At 37.4% G+C, this 22,477-nt stretch overlaps 2 protein-coding genes across 2 annotated transcripts; one reads left to right on the forward strand and one right to left on the reverse strand.

Moving 5' to 3' along the window:
- Positions 1-221: 221 nt before the first annotated feature.
- LOC140781654 (NAD-dependent malic enzyme, mitochondrial) lies at positions 222-18,544 on the reverse strand. The gene is made up of 19 exons (XM_073127735.1): positions 18,165-18,544; positions 17,956-18,052; positions 17,364-17,482; positions 13,646-13,813; positions 12,535-12,663; positions 10,449-10,509; positions 9,369-9,472; positions 9,180-9,263; positions 7,307-7,413; positions 6,402-6,513; positions 5,486-5,599; positions 3,990-4,055; positions 2,263-2,335; positions 2,099-2,185; positions 1,356-1,410; positions 1,197-1,268; positions 1,047-1,109; positions 855-969; positions 222-757 (listed from the first exon to the last, which is right to left on the reverse strand). The coding sequence occupies exons 1-19, from the start codon at positions 18,348-18,350 to the stop codon at positions 683-685; spliced, it is 1,887 nt and encodes a 628-aa protein (XP_072983836.1). The 5' UTR covers positions 18,351-18,544; the 3' UTR covers positions 222-682.
- Positions 18,545-19,687: 1,143 nt separating this feature from the next.
- Positions 19,688-20,847, forward strand: LOC140781008 (uncharacterized). Its single transcript, XM_073126756.1, has one exon. The coding sequence runs from the start codon at positions 19,875-19,877 to the stop codon at positions 20,652-20,654; it is 780 nt and encodes a 259-aa protein (XP_072982857.1). The 5' UTR covers positions 19,688-19,874; the 3' UTR covers positions 20,655-20,847.
- The last annotated feature ends 1,630 nt before the right edge of the window (positions 20,848-22,477 follow it).

Here is a 22,477-nt window from a genome sequence, read left to right on the forward strand (position 1 = left end):
ATGTCGAGCTGCACAAGCCTGAATCGAGAGCCTATTTTAAAGCTGAATTGAGCCCAAGTTGCTGGGCCCCTTAGAACAAACCAATAGAGAGCCGAGCCTAAGCAAGTCTTGTAAATATTAATAAAACAAATTTGAGCCGAGCATGAATAAAGCCGGCTCTAGCCGCTCAGGCTTCGCTCAAAATTCAATCTTAATATAACTAACTGGGTTCAACCCATTACTTCTGAAAAAAGAAATTCTTGTAATTTTTATTAGGGCACAACTTAACATTAAAAGTGCCTTTTTCTCTAACAATTTGTAACTTAAAATATTTCTGTCACATACTAGGTGTGACACGTTATATTTTGTATGAACAAAGTGCAAAATATTCAGCTACAGTGAGGACCGATAACTATAGGCTGAATAGATAGCTACTAATCCGTTATACTTCAGATATATCAAAGAAAACGGGATTTGCAAACTTATATCTGCAATGGCTGTGCATAAGGTCACAAGCAATTATTGAGCTTCTGAGTTCTATCAGATGCATCACTTTTGCGCCATAAAATAAGAGTCTTCTTTTTTCCTCAGCTCAAAATTGAAGAACATGAGAACTAACTCTTCCAAGGAAGATTTCCCTTCAGTAAATTAGTCTTCTGGTCATCCAAAAAAATTAAACCACCGAACCTTAGAGAAATTGACCCTAGTCCTTTCTGTATACCAAGGTTGGGTAGACCGGATTCCACATGTTTTTCTGGACGTAGGCAACCATTTCCTCCTTGAAGACATAAAGAATTATGTCAAAAAATGGAAGGTGTATCAATTAGATTTAATGGACAAAGGAATCCCTGATCCACATAAAAGAATAGATCCACCTGATTAAGTCGTTGAAGCTCCCGGGCATCCATGTTACGATATCCCTCTGCTAGATCCTCTGCTACTGCTTCCCTCACCACAGCTGCAGCCACCTCCTTTGTTATGTCACGTATGCTGCACAGAGAAGATATTCAAAAGCAAAAATTTGGGGAAGCCAAAACATAAGAAGCACTAGAGGCAACACTAAGGACCTGGATATTGAAGGATAAATTATGCCATTGAGAACTTCCTCTTCTTTCATATATGCAGCCAAGCTATGATAGGTTTCATGTAAGCACAATATCTGAATGTCTCGACATAATAAAGAAGAATCTTTAAGATAGAAAGGTTATTTGGACTACCATTCAGCTGCAGCCTGAAGCATGCCATCGGAGATGATGCGTGCACCAGATAAAAGGGTACCAAGACCTATCCTGCATGGCCACACCGCAATGGAAATAAAAGAAGGAAATAAGGAAAAACATATGAAATGCAATTAGAAGAAAGGCAACACAACTAACCCAGGAAAGAGATACATGTTGTTTCCTTGATTGCAGTGGCCAACCCTACCATTTCCTGCAAGGAAAGAGATATTGCTTAAGTGGCAGTAGAAAACCATTTCTTCCATCAGATGTTTAACCGATAGACATCCGAATATATCCATGCTGACATTTAGTGGATCATTAGCAGCCAACAACTGTAATGATGATTATCTGTTGCATAGCAATAGTCATCTCGTTGATGACTACTAAAGTTTAAAGCCACTTGAAACAGACTATTTCCACATAAATATTTTGGGCCTGCATATTCTATATTGAACCTAGCAAGGAGCGGTGGTAACACTTGCTCCTCATGTTAAAATGGTGTCGTTACGGATGGACTGTTACAAATTTATATAGCAGCAAGGAAGAATACCACGTAAAACAATAGGTGACACAATATAACCTACCTGAGTGGTATGTTGTTTTACTCATATTTGATACATAACAGACTATAATTGTATAACACACTCAGTTGTACCATCAAACTCCACCTAGGATCAAGAAACAGCACATTTTTTTATACTTTCAGAAATATGATTCTGGTAACTCCAACATTACTATCATAATGAGAAGCTTTTCTATGATGCAACATATCATTTACCAGATAGAGATACCAGCACTGTAGACTGAATTTCAACTACTCTAGTGAACTTTGTTATATGCCTGAACTTTCTACTTAGAGCAAGAAAATTATTTATGTAACAATACGAAAGAAGATGTACCAAGATTCACATCATTAAATGGGCTTCCGCTAGCAAAAATTATGTTCTCCCCAAGAGTAGAAAAGGCTTCTTCAGGTGTGCATTCAGCTACCACATAGAAGATCAAAAGAATAAGAAAATTAGTACATAAATTAAGGCAGGTGAGAACTCTCCACTTCACGGACCATTTTTGGTAGGATTTGACATTGCAAAAATTGCTGGTCTAGAAGAAGAAGAATCCTTTAAGGCTTCTAAAACCTGAAAATAATAAAAGATCAACATTAAGCATCCTTCATACCTTTTAAAATATATGTCAATAACTTATTTACGAAAAAGATCTCTTTTACATAGTAGGTAATGCCAATATAGCATTACACACTGAAGGGGAAAATGAATGTGAGGAAAAAGAATCTATTTACAGAATTCCCAGTAATAGATATTAAAGGCTGCAACAGCAACTCGCAAAACATTTTCAGGACCACACTTCCTCCTCAACCAACAATCCAACAATGAGGTAACTTCCACCAAACAATCAACAAATGATATTGATCCCCTATTTCATCATATCTGTAATATTTCTTCAATTTTATTAAATTGTAAATGCCTTGCCTACAAATGTACAGAAGTTGATATATCAGAAGCAAAGGATCACCAATCCTTTCAGAATAACTACCAGGGACAAGGACAGAAGATCTACAGAAACTTACCAGAAACTTTAGATAGTAGTACTCACTACTCAAAAGAGCATCTTTCACACGGATGGGATAATAAAGGTTCTCAAGAGAACCAGTAGCCTTGTTGAATTTCTAGACATCTTCACTTTGCTAGTGCATCTTAGCTTCTTACTTTTGCATTCACATTTGCATCATGAGTGTTCCCCTGGAACTTTAAGTATTTACAGTTGAACTTCAAAAGTAAAAAAGCTTTTGAATAATCTTCCGTTGCATATAACACGCTCAGCTTATAGAGTCATTTTAGACTGTTTCTTCGTGTCTCTATTTTTCAGGGAAACTTAAAGCCAGAGTTAAGGCACTCTGAGAAATCATCCAGTAATTTCAAAAGCACATTTGCATACTCTCCGTAAAATCAAGTCACTTGATTCCTTTAAAAAGAACCAATGATAACTGTCAAACTTATTATGCTTTTACATTTTAAAGTTACCGAGAAACCTTCTTTTTAAACAATACATCCAAGGTTTTATAGAGTAGATTAGGCTATCTAAAAAGCAATCCACTAAAGGGAAACTCATATAATGTATCTGTTCTATAACATATCAAGTAAGAAGGAATTAGGATGCTGCGATCTAGAAGAATGATTCACTAGACTAAAATATTGCTCCATTTTTAACTAGATATTTCTTTATGTTGTCTGCACTTTGAGTGAAGCAATGCAACTCATGAAGGGACTTCAAGAGTATTATTTGAGTGATGTGATTGGGAAACCGGCTATCAGCTGTAAGATTTTTTAAAAGAGATACATGTGCAACATTTTATGTATGGGTTCAAAGTTCAAACAAAAGGAATGCAATAATTCAAATTAAAATTGGGAGTTAGGTTGCTTTATGCTAGCCTAGAAACAGGCAAAGACAGAAATTACAGAACTTTGACTTCACTATTATATTGATCCAAAACTGGCAAGAACCTCTATGTTTCTTGTTTACTCGCTTATCATCACGGTCAAGTAAACTTTAAAGCACATGTAAGTATGTAACTACCAATATATAATTCTTGGAAAGCAGAACTTGTCTTCATGTAAGAAACCATATAAGTAATTTCAGATTTAATAAATGAGATTCAATCAAACCAGACAACAAAAGGAAGGTTAGCAGCTTAGGAACAAAATATCGACATAGGGAGGGAAACAAACAACTAGACTTTGTACAATCATATAATTACAACTTATAGATATTTACCTCATTGGAGAATAAACCACCAACTGCAGATAATCCTAGTAGAACATCAGGCTTTACTTTCTTAACCTGATTCATACACAAAATGATGCATAAATGCATTTAATATAGAATAATCTGGGTCTAAGATATTACATACAAAGTCAGAAAAAAAAGGTATTCAGATTTCAGGATTCCTTCACCAAGCTAAGGATGCTAAATGCTTAGTTCCATTATACATAAAGTAGAAATACAAGTTTCTTAGATGAGCTAGAAATAATTACCTCAACAAAGGAATCACGGATTGCTGACAAGAAGACAGATTTCTCAAGACAAGTTAATTAACTATAACCAGATATCTCATCAAAGTAAAACGTAGGTTTTCAATGCAAGGGTTGAGAGACCAAAAGGATGCATAAAAAAGTAACAGCCAGTAAACGAATGTCCCCAGGGTAACTCATACATGAGTAAATTGAAAAATAAACCTTTACCACATTATTGTATATGAATATCAGTTGAATTATAGAGAGCATGAGTAAGTGTTGAAAGAGATAAAAAGCATATTCATGCTATAATTTCATGCTAATAGACTCATCTCATATGTCTAGAGAAGTGAGAACAAAGAAAGGTGCTGATTTCAGGAGCTTTAAATGTTGTTTTATATCAGTTATTCAGCAATAGGACATCATATGTTATGTTACTGGCCTGTGGACAACATAATTTTTGCTCACTAAATCCAAAGAGACTAGAAAAATACTAATTTTCAGTTTGGATATTTCATTCATAAAAACCAATGACACCTATAAATTGGTTAGTTTAACAAAGGAAAAAAATGTCTTAAAAAAGGTGTGCAAGAGGAAATCCCAAAGTAGAGCCAAGATAGAAGCTACTTTTCTTTTTCTCAAACAGAAAGATAGACAATGAAAAAGCTAGAAATTGTGAGCTGCATCAAAAGATTGGGACTTGTTTGCCAAATACATCTAAGATCCTCCAGGTTCCTTCTTATAAGCATCTATTACTAGTATGAAGCCAGAGAACTACAGGAAATAATCATGATATGCAATTATTATCAGATTGCGATGACAAAAAAAGGGAAATTTCTAAAGTTTGTAGTCAACTGGACTTCATAAGATTTTGGCCTGTAAAAGACTTCCAAATACTCAACAAATCAAGTTGTGAAACTTGCCTATTAAAGATTGTGCAGTAAATTACGAATACAATTTTGCTTTAAAGAAAAGCAATTCAGAAAGCGTCGTGATAATCCCTACTGCACAAAGTTTAAGAAGCTTTAGTTTTTTTTTTCTTATTCCATATGTACAATATATATCCAATCTTCATTTCTTTAGAACTCATACATACTGCGTAACAAGAAATTTATTTCACATTGATTTTAAATTGTTATGCTAGTGACTTGCTTGAAGCTATTTCAACAATAACCTAGAAAATCAAATCATATGGAATTATGAATATATGTACATGAAAAAAAATTAAGGTATAATGATAGAATTGAAGATACATACCACTTCAACTAGGCTTGCCCCTTCACTTAGACCTTGGTGACCCACTTCTCTGAGCTTTTTCGCAAATGGTAATGCATCTGGATCAATGTTTGCACGATCTTCTGTTATTAGACCCTGATATTTCATGCAGAGGATTTTGCAAAGAGATATATAAGGAAGTATAAGAACAAAAGAAGTATCATATAACAGAAAGGGGATTTGATGGTTCCTTGAAAGTTGAAAGAAAATAAGACATGATGTGATATTTTTTTGAGTTCTTGGAAATGAACTTTTAACATTTTTTTTGTTCCAAATATTGAATAAAATATAGCTGTCAACATTACTACGGTAGATTACTTCATTCCAGGGAATGTCCTAATAGGCAAAGATTTTCATATTGAGTGGCAACCACTGCCAACAAGAAACTCCATTTCAGCTCATGCCAAACTGCACACAACTTTTGGCATGAGGTTGTGCTACCCCTTGCAGATGGCTAACCAGCATGACCTGTGCCACCCACTCAGAAAGTCAGAATTCTAGCTAATACTTACAGATATTTAACCTTCAAGACAACAATCAATATTGGGTGGCACGACCCAGTTAATGACAAACCACATTGATATGCAGCATGCACGCCCAGTGTGGCAAGGGAGGTGGCAAAGCAAATGTCATTAAAACTCAAAGCCCCATCCCTTATCACGATTATGTTGTCCCTTTATGTGTGTGTATATATATAAAGATACTGAAGTTTTCTGTATACCAGCTTCGTGGGAAATAAGAATGCCTACAATATGGAATCAAAATTATATTTCATAAGCAGCTTGTAAGGGATAAATTAGATGTTATTTCGAAGAAATAGATATATTAATAAGATGGCTTCTGGTGCTGGCTTCTAGTACCATGGTATTTGTAAATAAAATTAAAGTTTCATACTCACCATGGCATCCACCACCCAGAACTGGCTTCTAGCACTCTCAAAGGCAGATTCATTATTTCCCAGCATTCTTGCCATAGTTTTACTTGCAGCATTTACTACTCCTATTCCAGCGCTGTAAAATGAATCAACACATTTTTTGATACCATTATTTAAGTAGCTGAGACTGAGATTTAAGATATATTGGATGCTCCAATATATCTAATTCTAGTACGTTAATTATGAAATAATTGACCAGGGAGAAGTACAGAATTTCAAGAACTGTGCATCCCAAAGTTTTGAGGGAAAAATTGTAATAAAATTATAAAATAAGCAGCTCTTAATAGGCAACAGACTGATAACAACAAAAGGTTTCAGAGGCTGAAACTATACCTAGAACATGGTTCAGAGACAGTAATTTAATACCTCTATAGAGGCTCTTAACTAATATATGTGTGTGTGTGTGTATATATATATATATTGAAATTCCTTAATAAACCAAAGAGGTTCAGATTCAGTACCGTACTATAAAATGTTCAGCACATCACTGATGTTTGAATGACACCAGCCCTATGCATCTTGATACAGAAAAGGCCAATAAATTTTTTTTCTTCGCCAAATAATTTTTCTTTTTTAAAGGGAAATCTTTTTGAGTAATAATCAAAATCAAATGCAATTCACCTATATCATTATTTGGCCATGATATGATCAAAATTAGCTAAGTAATTAGAAAACCAGGAAAAGTCAATAGCAAGAATCTTATTTTCTTGAATGCAATTATATGATAGATAATACATGTACTAGTGTTATTACAGTACTTCTGCAACTATTAATCCAAAAAAACAATGAGAAGGCATCTGAGAAAAGCTTCTGGTACCTAAGATTATGGTATGAGAAAGCAAAGTGATAAAAAAGTTGCAATTTCAAACCTTCCAGCACCAGCAACAACAATTTTTTGCTTTGGGAAGTCAATCATCGGCTTTCCTTGTGCCCTTACAGCTCCTAAAAGACCAGCTATTGCAACACCAGCAGTTCCCTTTGGGCAACAAGAAATTGATCGACTTAATGCTGAAAATTAGACACTTTTACTTTATGAAGATGTAACTAATCAACAAAATGATTATAGTTCTTTAAACGTGGACTAAATGGCAATATCAAAATTCCAAATATTACTAAGCATATTTAGAGGCCATTTGGTTTTATGTATATGAAAAAACCGCATCTACATATATAGAGTACAATTCAAAATCAGTTTTTAAATTATGAATCCCATGACATATGCTTTCCAAGTGCGACTAGGGGCCTACGTAGCATCTTGACATCCATTTAATTTCAGTGGATATCAAAACACATACTCTTAACCTTTGATCGGAAGAACGAGGAAAGACCTAAGTTCTTTCGCTTATAATGATTTCTCATTGAACACTATAGATACAACATCTTGAGATGCATGATTGACAACATCTATCTATCCATTAGAATATAAGCATCTCCTTACCGTATGCATACATCTGTTGCATGTTGTACTAAGAATTGCTGTGCTTGTAGAATGTGTCGTGCCAGCCACCAATCAATACAGTACATGCCACGGCAAAATGACATGCCAACAAACGGCATGGTCAGCATGGAAAAGAACTGAGAGAGAGAGAGACCTATTTTGGAACCCTTCACCACCACCCCTCAATCTAAAATCATCCATAGTCGTCGGCTTTAGGCTAAGCTTGCAAAAAAAGAAGGGTTGTGGACCAGTGAGAAGAGAGAAAGATGATGAGTTAGCTTATCAGACCCTATTTTAAGCAATAAAGGATTCTGACTTGTCATAAAGGATCCTCGATGATCCAGATCCTATTTTAAGTGAAAATGGACTCTAACTTATCATAAAGGATCATCTACAATTTGAATCCAATTTTAAGTGATGCAGATCCTATTTCTCCACACTCATCTTCTCCATGAAGTCTAGGAAACAAAAAGAACCCTAGTAATGGCCCTTTCTTCTTCTCTGGCTTCTCCACAAAACTACAAAAGTCCTCGTCAATCTAGTACTCTGTATCTCCTCCAGCTTCTCCACACGATTACAGAAGTCCTATGTGAGGCCTTTCTCACTCATCGGAGGGTTTTATAAGCCTTTTGGGGATGCCGTCAGCACTCCTGTGCCATGTGCCAACATAGCATTGACACGATAAGTGTCAGCCAACACAACAATAAATGTGTTATACTATAAGGTGCCCAACTGCTCATAGGTTACACATGCCAACTAAGACGTGCACCACAAGGTGCCCAGCTGAAGTAACATAAGTATCTCCTTATGGTATCTATACATCCATCGATTGCTGTACCATGAGGTGCCCAACTGCCCATAGGTTAGGCATGCCAACTAAGTTGTGCACCATCAGGTACCGGACCACCCATTAGGCCTGCCAACAAATACACTCGTGCATATAATAATTACTAAATACCATCCTCAATAACATTGCCCTAGAGCACAAATAAAAGTCGAAAAGGCTCTTAGGGAAAATTGACAAATCCTAATAATCAGCTCTCAACATGCATTAACCACTAAAATTTCACAAACATTTTTGATCAAATAGTGATCAGGCAAGAGATTGTCTTAAGCTTCACAGAATCAATAGATAAAACACTATCTTCCTTACGCTCATAAAACATTGTAGAGCATTCAGAACTTTCTTTGGAGATAACATGTATCTTGATAATATATGCACACCTGTTGATATAAAACTGCAGCAAATTGACAAACAAACAATTGAATGTGAAAGGAACTAGGTAGATTGAAATACTTCTTACCTGAACATCATCATTAAACATGCGATAAGTACTTCTGTAACGCTGCAACAATTTGAATGCCCACTTGCTTTGGAAATCTTCGAACTGCAAAGAGCAAGAAATATTCATCATGCCTCAAGATGGATGCGACAATATAATCATATAGGACTTTACTAGTAAACAACAATATGTGTAATTTCCAGAAAATACCTGTACGATGACATTGGGCCAACGAGTAAAAACAGCTTGCATAAACTCATCAATAACAGAAATATATTCATCACCATCAAGACGATGCTCTTGAAGGCCTAGGTCTACACAATAAAGAAAAAGATAAGAAAAACAGAATTTGTAAATTTCAGCATAAATAACAATATCACAGACCGTAAACTCATCTGCAAAGAGAAATGCCATGTACCATTAGCATTAGAGTGATAAGAAATAATAGATCATACATTGAAAGCATACACAGCAATCAAATCATACATTGAAAGCATACACAGCAATCAAAAGTTCTTTTGAGAAAGCATGCATCAGTGTAAAATGATAGAATTAAAATCAGAAGCTAATGGCACTATCCCAGTACATGGTGAAAGCGAAATACACAATGAAGTATATAGCTACATAATTTCATACGCAAATGCTGCTCTAACCCTCTCACAACAAAATCATGGATGATGTATAATATAGCATTCTGGGCTTTCGGGGGACTGAAGGCATCGAAGATTGTTGGATAGACCCTAGTGCTAGTAAAGATACTCCAGTAGCAAGGCACATGCCACCTGATGACACCTGGCAGAAAGATCATTAACACGCCTTAGTGCAGCTCGCAAATATCAAGGTTGTAGGTCATCTTATACACAACTCTTCACAAGTCTCAGGGAGGTTCCTTGTTGGGGAGAAGGGAGAGTCCTAATCCAAGAGAAAGATGATGTTGACTTATTATTTGAACCCAATCCAACACAAAAAATTTAGCCATTAGGTGAGGGTCCAAGAGTCAATATTTATCCTTTTCAATTTTTGCTATCCTCCCAGTGTGAGATTAAACCATAAAGAGTGAATCTCATATGTCAGGGCAAGAAAAAACTCAAGATATTGGTCCCCTGACCTGGAACTTCAAAATTAAATTAGAACTGTTAATTAATAGGTAATGTACAGGTTTAAAAGAGGCTAACCAAAATTCTGCACCCTCTTATCAAGATAAAGTACACAATAGGTGGAGCCACATAATGATGAAGATCAAGAAATTCAGTAAATTTGAAGTCCTGAAAATGTCAAAGAAAACCTTACAGAGAGGATCTTTAAGGAGTTTCTCGTTGTTAGTTCCAACATCAATCATCACAGGAAGAACCTGGAAGACAAGGATAACATTGAAAAGCAAAGGAAACAGAAATAAACTTTGCAAAAAGGAACTTTCTTCCACTTACTAGTTACTACTTAAAACAGCATGTGTAAGTGAATATAAACTGACAGGATATGACTATGTTTTCTATTCACCAGTCATACTACCAATGAAGAAATTTAGACGTGAATTTTAGGAGGTAAACTCTTCTCACGGTTCCCAAAATCAGCTAATCCCGAGTTGGATCGGCCGATCCTAATCCCAACCTAAAATGTTTGAGATTGGCCAATTTCGGTCATATCTACCAAATCAGCCAAAACTATTTTTTTTAAAGATTCAGTCGAATCTAAAATGGATTTTACCTAAGAAATATTAGTAATTGATATCTCCAACTGCCTTCTTTTCAAGTTTTCAATTTTTACCCTTTATCTCTTACACATTATCGCCTTCCGACTTCACATTTCACCAAGCTCATGCGGTGAGCCCCTCCGGCTATTCCACACTCTGTTGAACTCGAGTGAGTGTTTTTTCTCTTTTATCTTTTTTTTTCCTTTTTTCTTTTCTCTCTTTCTCGCCCACTCTTCAAATCTCATTCTGTTATTACTATAGAACATTAGCGAATAGGGATCTTTCTCGTCATCTCACTTCTACAGCAGTAATTTACAAGCATAGAAATTCACCAAATTTAACTTAGAATTCATCATGGTTTTGATTTTTTTTTTTAAGTTTTTACGCTTCATGTGTGAGTAATTTTTATATTTTTTATCTCTATTATTTTTTTCTAAATTTTTATAAAAGATTGTGCATTTTAAAATAATATCTAAAATTTTACATAATTAAAAAATAGTCCAACCTGATACGAGTGGCCAATACGACCGATATAGACGATACATATCACTTTTTTTAGTGGGTGATTCCAATATCGAGTTTCAGAACTTGCTCTTTCTTTTTTTCAAAAATATAACTAAATTTCAAAAGTTTCATTCAGGGAACAAAACTTTGGCCAAATCCAAGAAGGGGGAGGGGAATGCACAAGATGAAGCTACGTGTTGAGCTTTATGTTGATGTTTGGCCACATATTAAAGGGACATCATATAGGAAAGTGACACTTGTTTGACAACAAAATGGGTGCGCAAATCATCAGGAAGTATATCCTCGATTCTTTAATGGCACGTATTTCTTGTAGAATTTGATAATGCAGCTAAACTAGCTTAAAACTCAAACTCAAATTCTATATATTGTATTTTGTGACGAAGGGTTCATGGCCTTTAGTATCATAATCCATGACAGAGACCAATACAAACACCAAACAAACCAAAGATTCTCCAAAGAATGCTCAAGTTGTGGAATAGGGGTAACCAAAGATTCTCCAAAGAATGCTCAAGTTGTGGAATAGGGGTGTAGTAGTATCTGGATTATCTGAAATCTGATCAAATCACCAGATGTGCATTGGCAATTCCAAGATCCAATCATATATGGATATCTGATGGAACTTCCATACATCCAATGTTTAAATGCATTTGTATACATATGTTAACATTATCAGAAATTTTGGATGTCAAAGACACAAAATTAGTATTATGCTACATAAGTGGAGGATATAAATCAAAGATTTAATATTCGGTAAGAATCTAATCCCAAATGATCAGACTCTTAATGGTGTAGATATGATCATGAAATTAGATTGCGATTAAAATCCAATCCAAATTCCATATCCTACAAAGCTAACTGAAATCAGACTCTACTATTAACCCAGCTGAATCCCCCAAATACTAATTTACAAGCAAGTTACTGTTCACAAATAACTATCACCCCAATGAATTAAAGAATACAAAACAGTGATGAATATTATATTCCTAAAGCACCTAAGAAAATACAATAATACGACTGCATAGACTGCAAAAGAATTCAAAATCATCACGGAACTAAGATAATGGTATAAAGCTAGTCCTTTCTAGTATAGAGCTAGTCATTTCAAGTATAGAGCAGAGATAATCGGCCAAAATCACATATTTAAGGGAAGTACAAATCTACCCTCTGAGGATTTATTCCAGCAGCAGCAACATAAAGATCCAGCTTTCCAATAGCAATTCCAATGCCCTGAACCCCAAGATCACCAAGGCCCAATATCCTGCTTCCATCAGTCACTACTATCATGTCAACCTAACACAGGTCATTGCCACTTGTTAACAATAATCAGATCACTTTCTTAGCATTACTCTAATGATCTGCTCACTAATAAAAACTAAAGAAAGCAGCTAGTGAGCAAATACATATATGTGCTATGTGCATTGTGATACCAATCCTTGATAAACATACTCATAGCTGTGTGATTAAATCTTGCTAACATACAAAAGGGAATGACATAACAATAATAAAATCAACCAAACAGATTAATGTGGAAAATTCCACAAGTTAGGAAACAAAAAAACAATGGGTCAAAAATATCCTCTATGCACTAGATAGAGTACATCAACAGCATGATATCATCCTTACCCTTTTATGTGGATATAAGTATATTAGGACCACTGAAGAGGAGGTCCATCCAACAATAAATACTACAGCATTTGCATTCACATAGATATATTTTTCATATACGAGAGCTCCATAGTGAAAGTACATAACTCAAATATATAAATACTCACGTTCATGAAACATTACATCCTTATCTTTAAAGGGAAATTTGAACAGTATAAATGAACATATGATCGAATGAAACATAAACTCACTTTAAATTGCATATAGGGGTCTCATAAGGAACCATCCAAAGGAACACAAATATTCTGAAAGAAAATTAGAAATGAAGAATAGCTTATGGATCATCTCTTTTACACCATTCCACTGTAGATAGGCTGTGTTCTAAGTTCTAACTGTAAAAAAATAAAATAAAGACAAGTAAAGAAATCAGATAACAACATTGTAGGATGCTATATTTAAGTTATGATAAACAAACAAAAAGCTAAATTAATTTGCTGAAAGGTCGCCTAGATGTTTCCTCTGATATGTAAAAACTTCAATATGTATTTCAAATAAAAGTGAGTCAAGTGACGACAAAGTATTAGCCAAGATATCAATTACAGCTGATTCTTGAAGCATGAATTATTTTGTAGATAATGGTAATAAGATGAGAGACAACTATAGCTACCTGATCAGCTGGCCAATTGTAAACCATTGACATCATCTCCCCACGGTCTTCTGCACTAAAATACATTCCCCGTGGCCGCCGGAACAGCCCACTATAGTTCTGGCAGACAAGGCCAACAGTGGGTGTATAAACAATAGGCGCATACTCCTCAATGTTATCAACTAACACCTGTTAAATGGTCAAAAGGAGGCAATAACAAGGGTAACCATTATAAAAGAGAAAGATCTGGAAAGTATTTAGTGAAAGAGCATTTCGTGGTAGCACAAAGTGCCTACAAAAGCATTCTAACAAGAAAAAAGTGTCGCAGATGCTCTCAGTAATATGAAAATAAACTCCACTGTTTTGATACTATGTGTCATGGTCCATGACAGGGCGCTGGAGCTGAATGGAGAAAAACTGTAGCTTTTACAAATAAACCCTGTATCAGTGATACAGGGACTGCCTATTTGCATTTGAGTTCCATATCAGTAGCAATGTTCCATATAAACCTTTAGTTAACCCATGCTATGCACTTGCAGTTAGTTAGGAGGGTGAGGAGTCCGAATCCTAGCAGTTAGGAGGAGAGAGAAAAGGGGATCTGGGGATAATATCAAAAATCCCCAAATCCATTGTAATTGCTTTTTCATCTCAATCAAAAGGCTAATGAAATAGCTCCCATTTTCAGCTAGAGAGGGAGAGTTAATCCATTTCATTTCCCTAAAGGCTAATTGCTTCCAATCCGAGCAAAATTACTGCAATTCGAGGTTAATTGCTGTTGTTGGGGTTCAGATCTTGCCTATTAGAGTTATTAGATTTATATATTAATATATTATCTTATTTCATGGTGACTTTGTATAAATATGGGTCAGCCTCTCTCTCTTTATCACTGATACCTTAGCTCCCTCGAATTTATCTTTTCTAGAGCTTCCTACTCTTAGCTTATCCTTCATCCTCTCCGAGGTTCCTGGTTCAGCCCCACCATCTACATCCCACATGCTTTAAATTTCTCTACCCATCAACATGCCTTTACTACCAGTTCTTTCTGCTCCACTGGACCGCTCTCTCGCTGAATCCCCAGCCCCAAAGGAGTACCCCCTCCTATGACAACTTTGCCCTACTTTTATACTCGCAGATCTTGTCCTCCCATAACTGAGCCTCCAACTCCTGGTAGTATCTCTCTGATCGTCTCATCCTCTACTATGACGGCTTCTACACCTGCTCGGCGTTACTCAGAGCTTGAGCATCTCCTTCCTAACTAGTATGGCTTTCTGATCTCTTCCGCTACATACTTTCCCCAGTTTCACACTTTTCTTGCAGCCATCCACTCTACTCCTCAACCTAGGTCCTATCGTGAGACAGTCCAGGTTCCAGAGTGACAACAGGCCATGGCAGATAAGCTTCAGGCCCTTCAGCAGATACATACTCGGAATGTTGTCCCTCGCCCACTAGACATTGTGCTTGTCAGCTGCAAATAGATCTTCAAGGTCAAATATCAACCCGATGGATCCATTGCCAGGTACAAAGCTCGTTTTGTTGCTCAGAGTTTTACTCAAGAATATGGGATAGATTCCGAGGAGACCTTTGCTCCAGTTACCCAAATGACTTATGCCCACATTCTTCTTGTTGTTGCTTCCAGTCGCCAACGGTCTTTACATCAGATGGATGTAAAGAATATGTTTTTTCACAGTCTTCTTGACGAGGAGGTATACATGGATCCTCCACCTGGTTTCCCTCTTCCTTCAGGTCACATATGTCAACTGCAACAAGCTATCAATAGGCTCAAGCAGGCCCCTCGTGCCTAGTTTGATCGATTTCACAGTGTTCTCACAACCTATGGATTTCAGGAGAGCCCGTCTGAGCCATCTATGCTTCTACGATTTTTTGCTCAGGGTCATCCTCCTTCTATATGTCGATGATATGATTATCACCAAAGATGACTCGACTGGGATCCGCTCCCTTCAGCAACATCTTCAGAGTAAGTTTGAGATGAAGGATCTCGATCCTCTTCTGTACTTTCTGGGGATCGAAATTGCTCAGCCATCTCATGATTTTTTGCTGTCCTAACAGAAGTATATTACAAACATTCTCAATTGTGCTACTATCACTGACACTCGCTTCGCTGCTACTCAGTTGAGCTTCACACGAAGCTTCATCCCGATGATAGTCAGCTTCTTCCAGATCCGACTAGATTAGGGGTGTAAACGAGCCGAGTTCGAGCGAGCTCGGCTCGGCTTGGCTCAAAATGGGTACTACTCCAGCTTGGCTCGAGCTCGAGACGAGCTGGTTAATAGAGGCTCGGCTCAACTCATACTAGTATCGAGCTGGCTTGGTTCGGCTCGAGTGGCTCGTTTCTAAAAAATTAAATATTATTTTATTCTGAGGGAACTTATTTTAATGTGTAGGAGACAATATGTAAAGGCCATTTAATTTTTTTCACTTTCAATATGGGACTAAAGTGAACTTCGTTTTAAAATTTTAATACACTACCTTGGAAAATTTTACCAACTATGAATCTAACCCGGGTCATGGGTGAGAATAAAAGCATTCTTACCAACTGTGCTGGATAATGCTAGATAAATAACTAGACTAAATATAGTAATATACATTTCGAGCTAATTCGAGCCGAGCCCGAGCGAGCTAGCTCCAACTCGGCTCGGCTCGATTAACTTTTCGAGCTAAAAAATTCAGCTCGGCTCAATTAGAGCTTGAGCCAAGCTCGAGTTGAGCTCTAAACGAGCCAAGCTCACGAGCCTCGCGAGCTAGCGAGCTTTTTTGACAGCCTTAGACTAGATATCGTCAACTAGTTGGGGCACTCGTCTACCTAACTATTACTCGGCATGATATCTCTCATGCAGTTGGTCTTGTCACTCAATTCATGCAGGCTCCTCGATCTACTCATTATGCTGCTCTTATACGTATTCTTCGATACTTTCGTGGCACCATCACTCGCTCTCTTTTCATGCCATAGACTTCCATCTTGGTTCTGCGAGCTTATTACGATGCAGATTATGCCGGTGACAAGTCTGATCAAAAGTCTACTACTAACTTATGCATTTTTCTAGGAGATTCTTTGATTTCTTAGCGTAGCAAGAAACAGAATGTAGTCTCTCACCAATACTGAGTCAAAGTATCATGCTATGTATGCGGCGGCTAAGGAGATTGTCTGGCTCCGTCGTCTCCTTACCTCTCCCAACCCATCTTCATGTCGACAATATTAGTGCTAAAAAGATTGCTGAAATTTCTATTTTTTATGAGAGGACGAAGCACATTGAAGTCGATATACACTACACTCGTCAGCAATATCGAGCTGGCATCATTTCGCTCCATCACCTCAGCACTAAGGAGCAGATTGTCGACTTCTTCACGAAGTCTCTTCCCCTTCCGCGCTTTGCGCATTTAGTTGGCAAACTCTCGATTTATGATTCACCTTGAGTTTGAGGAAGGGTATTAGAGTTATTAGATTTATATATTATTTATTTATCTTATTTAATGATGACTTTATATAAATAGGGTTCAGCCCCTCTTTGATCATTAAGGAAATACAAACATTTTTCATCACTCTTCTCTTCTCCTCCCTCTTCTCCTTCAACTCAATCTGGGACAAACCAACTATCGTTTCACTGCCAATATGAAATTCCTAGCATAGCATAGTGTCTCAAACTCCAACAATTTTGTAAAGCTTACCTAAGCAGTTTGTGAAATTAGTTGGAAAATTGTGCACTGAATTAAAGAAACTCACCTTATAAAACATTGTCTCATTTCTGTCATGTAACCTGTTGAGTATGCGCCATTTGGCCAATGCATTAGTGTCTGATGGTCCATCTCTTGCATATAATGCTAGTCTTTTCAGGTCAACCACTGGTGATAAAAAAAATACTTACTATGATTTCAGAAAAAATCATATGATATTATACAGTATTCTAAGGCCGCCATTATGATGTTGAAACTCATTGATTAGAGTGATAACTCAAATTCTGCTACCTATCTATGCCTCACAAAAATCCCTAAGAAGTACTTATCATAAGATAGAAACAAGCTAGTCTTTGGTAGCATGGTTATATGCTGATACTAGAATCTGGACAAGAATATATGAGTTTATTTGCAAGAGTCAAAGATGATAACAAGGTCCAGTTTTATAAAAAAAAAAACTGCGACTTTCTGACATGAATTAAAGATGGACAATGTTCGTATCACCTAGTTCTATATAGCTGTACGATACACGCTTTCCACCGAGATCAACAATAAATGCATAACCTTTTTGGAAAAAGAGGATAAGTATGCCCCAAAGAACAAGATTGTAAACAAACTGAATAGAAGGTTCAAGAACTTACTGAAGCGGTCGATCTGCTGTTGGGGAGTCATCACATTGGGCGGAAGCAATCCTCGGAGATCAAGCCGGTCCCGCTCAGTCATCGAGAAAGCCGTGCCCTTTACTCCTCATAACAGTGAAGAAACCCCACGAAATCAAATCTTGGAAATGTTCTTGAAAAATAGAAAAAGGAAATCGATAAGAATCGGGATCGAAGGATGAGGTTAATACCTTGTTGAACCATGGATCGTGGAGGATGTCGAGGCTGCGCTTGTGGACGATGGTGGGCCGAGATCCCTCGGTGGTGAAGGATCGCCGTGATCCCTCGACGGTGGCCGTCCGATGATCCAACCGACGGAGGAGTGAGGAGGAGAGAGATCGCCTCAGATGAGGAGATAGAGAAGGAAAGATCGCCATCTCCTCCCTTGGAAGAGTGGTAAAGTGGTGTGGAGTCTAAAAATTTCCAACGGATTCCTTTATTTTTCTTGATTGGATTTTGGATGAGGGTCGAAGAATCTAACAAGAGAGCGGCCGAAGAAGTAGGACTGTCGATCGGTCGATGAGGTGTCAAAAATCGTGCCCGATGATTAAAACCGGAGTCTGACTGTCGGAGTGATTAGTGGATAGATACCCTGATTTCTTATTTGATTGGAATTTTCAGATAACACCCTATATTTTTCATCATTTGTTTCTATAATTTTAACCTTAGTATATGGTTTACATAATTCTATTAATTAAATTACTACTATACTTTTGAATTTTCCTTTTAAACTTTAACTCCGCACTAACCAAGCCTCTTTGTAAGCAATATTCACTCTACCAAATCAAGAATATTTTTCTAAATCTAATTATTATATATCACAGGGTGATTTTGTAACAAAAGTCATTTTAGTTTTACGATCGTCAGAAATAGACTCCTTCGTTGTCAAATTACAATTTCAGATTTTTTTTATTACTGATTTAATCTTAACAAATCTTAAAAAGATTATCATGTCATAAAAAACGTCATATATCATATCGACCATAAAAAATATACGCTCTAATTTTCAACAATATGCGTATCGAGATTAAAAAAAACGCATCATCTATGTAATTTATTGTATCGTCCATACAAAATGTACGCTCTAATTTAAAAAAAAACGTCACACATCACCTATATAATTTATACGCATGATCTATGTAAAATGTACACTATAATTTTCAACGATGTGCATATCAAGATTTAAATAAAAACACCTCGCATTACCTATGTAATTTATACGGATCGCTTATGAAAAATGTATGCTCTAATTTTAATAATATGCGCATCAAAATTAAATCATTGGGTTGGATTAGAAAAAGAATAAATTAGTCTAAATCGATAAAAAAAACTACTTGAATTTAAAATTTGATAATATGGAGGCCTAATTTTGCCAATTGAAAAACTAAAGAGCTTTTTATCATCTCACCAAAAAGTAATTAGATACTTTATAAATTATATTTAGTATTTAAATAAATATTTCTGAGTTAGTATGTTTTTATCCGGATTTAGTTTAGTTAACTCAGTGTGTTATATAAAATTCATAGAAAAAAAGTTCAGATTATAAAACCTCAAAGACAGTATTATAGGATCCGGATCCTATAACGTTCGGACCGGGTATTAAATCCGGATTGGCTTAATTCAATATCACCTGTTCGTTATCGGATCGGATCCTAACTGTATGTGTCAGGCCCCACATTAAAAGTATAACCAGTACCAGAGCGACAGTAGAACGTGCCCCTAATAAATTCCGATCCCAGTAGCTCGCCGGCGCACTGGAATTAAAATAAACCCAGTCTCCTTCTCCATCTCCGATCGAAGACAAAGAGAGGAATCGCCAAACCCTAACCCTAACCCTTCTCCTCCTCGTTCATGGTGGAACCGAGAAGAGGACGAAAGGAGATGCCACGTTGGCGGACGCTATGAGGTGCAAGATCCACCCCTACGAGTGTGGGGTCGGGGTTTGCGCTCCTTGCCTCCGGGAGCGCCTCCTCGCCCTCATCGCCGCACAGAACGAAGCCTCGGCGGCAGCTTCTCCTTCTCCTCCGCCGCCTCTCGCGTTTCCCCGGTCCGTTTCACCCTACCTCTCCCGCCGCCGATCCGACGCCTCCACCTCCGCCGCATGTCGCCACCGCCACCCCCTCTTCTTTAGCACTCCTCAAATCGGTCCCTCCGCCGCCGGTGACGAGCTCGCCGGGAGCGAGAAGAGGTGGAGAGGGAAGTTCTCGATCCTTTCGTCTCTCTTCGGCCATTCCAGATCTGGCGAGCCTTCAATAGCTTCGAGAGCGAGCTCTTGGCTCTCGCCGCTCATCCGCAGGAAGAAGACGACCGAGATCGTCTCCCCCGAGCTTGCGTCACCAGCCGCGGTTGGGAGGGCAAGGAGGTCGTTTCAAATGAGGGATCGGGGAGTATCACCGGAGAGAGGGGAGGAGGAGGCCGAGTCGCCGTGGCGGGCGACGCCGTCTCCAATGAGGTCAACGGCGAGCCGCCGCCGCCACGGCGGCGGCGGCGGAGGGATCTCAGGGTTCGCGGTTTGCCTGAGTCCTTTAGCCAGGCCGAGGCCCTGCCGTCGCCGGGGCTCCGGAGCTCCAGCGGAGGTCGGGCTCTCCGGCGATCTCCGGAGCGCGAGGTCGCCGCGCCACATCTCCTCGCTGGAGCACAACCGGTCGAGGAAGCTGACCGACTTCGGTAGGTTTCGATGACGCTTTTGCCCCCTTCCTCTTTCGTGCTTTTACCGCGCTTGCCATTTTATTTTTATTTTATTTTATTTTTAAAAAAAGAAGTTTTAAATTTGCGGAATTTGTTTCCTTTTTGTTCTTAAATAAATATATTACCTAGTCAACGTTCTGTAAATTACGCTACTATTTATGAAATTTCTATAATTTATATTCCCTATCTTGATATCGATTGCCTCTGAACCCCAGTTCACATTTCACACCTCAATAAATTTAAAATTTTGCCAAAATAATTGCAGAATATTTAAAAGGTTACAACAGTAACTCTCAAATTAGGAAAAAAATAAATAAATAGAAATAGTAATAGTTTGATTTAGTCTAGGGTGGCAACTATGACTTTTCCGATATGTGAAGTGGGATCCACGCAACTTGCTTGCCTAATTTACCCGCCTTAATTGCAGAATTTTCAAATACTTCCTTAATATTTATTTATTTGTATTTATTTGACTTTTATGAACCTCTTCAACAGATCTTATCCTCTCTTAAAAATAATTCTTCTTTTAACCCACATCTCACATCAAATCTCTCAGAGTATTTGGATGAGATCTATGAACACTACGAAAAAAAAAAACGAAATCCAAATCATTGGACTAGCATTCACACAAATCATTACAGAAAATGAATGATTGGTTAATAACAATGGAGGGCTAGGAGTCAACTGGGGTTAGTCGGCAGAACGAGGGAAATCGTGCTAGATATCCTTTGAAGGAGTCAACTCCGAGTGCCCCTGACCCATCTAAGTGTCTGTCATCTCATTGGATGCTGCTTCTTCCTTTTTTAAGTTAGTGTGGTGGTTGAATCGTAATCTAATTGCGACGGTGGTGATAGTAGTGGTTGACTAGTTGCAGGTAGTGGGTTGCAAAAATCCATATAGATATATATATATATATATAATACCTTCACGTCCACCATCCGAAGTGGTGGGATCCAGGCCAACCTTTCTTCCACGGAGGTGAAAGAATTGATGAGTGGGATTGTATAATTTGGTCGACCACTAGTTTGCAATTTTTTTTTTTCAAATCTTTTGAAAAATTAAATGTTACTGTAGCTTAGTGATTGAATTATATTAATTTATGATACAGTTATTCAAATACTCTTATAAAACGATACACTATTTGTTCATGTGAGCTGTCCTGACTCTCATTACCCGGGAACGCAAAGCTTATCTAACTTCTTTGCTTAGTTTATAATTAATTTACGAACTTATAATTAGAAATGAGTTTTTAATAAGTTTGCGAGTTTAGATGTGATAGCTTAGCTACCATCAAATTTGGAAGTAGGTGAAGTTGGAACGCATAGGGGAGCAATTTATTGAATCCCCCCTCTCATTGAGCTCAGCTCGGTGAGGAAGAAGGAAAATATTAATATTTGATGTAACAAATCATCCTTGTTAAGAAACCATGAATGGGAGGGGGGGGTAAAGTGGTAACTTATGTTCCCTTCTTTCCATTTAGAGATGGTCATGACTCATGAGCTTCTTATCAGTCAAAGGTTCATCAGTATGAAGAAATAAAGAGTTTTTAACTTTGCCTGTCCTGATAAAAGGAAGCATAGGTAGAGCAACAGATAGATAATAGTAGCTAGATCAGGACATTGAGATAATTTAAATTTGTGACGCTACAACTTTGGAACCAACGACATGATGAAGTTTAAAGTAACGACTGCTGGATCTAAATAAAAATTAAAAAAAATAACCGTAGAGATTTATGCGGTTCAACAAGTTACCTATGTCAAAGAGCTCCAAGAACAGTCTTTTTCACTACTACTGAAGCAATAAGAACATATTTATC

Source organism: Typha latifolia, chromosome 2, assembly GCF_019914945.1.
Source record: "Typha latifolia isolate L0001 chromosome 2, TyphaL0001v2, whole genome shotgun sequence".
Taxonomy (NCBI): Eukaryota; Viridiplantae; Streptophyta; class Magnoliopsida; order Poales; family Typhaceae; genus Typha; species Typha latifolia.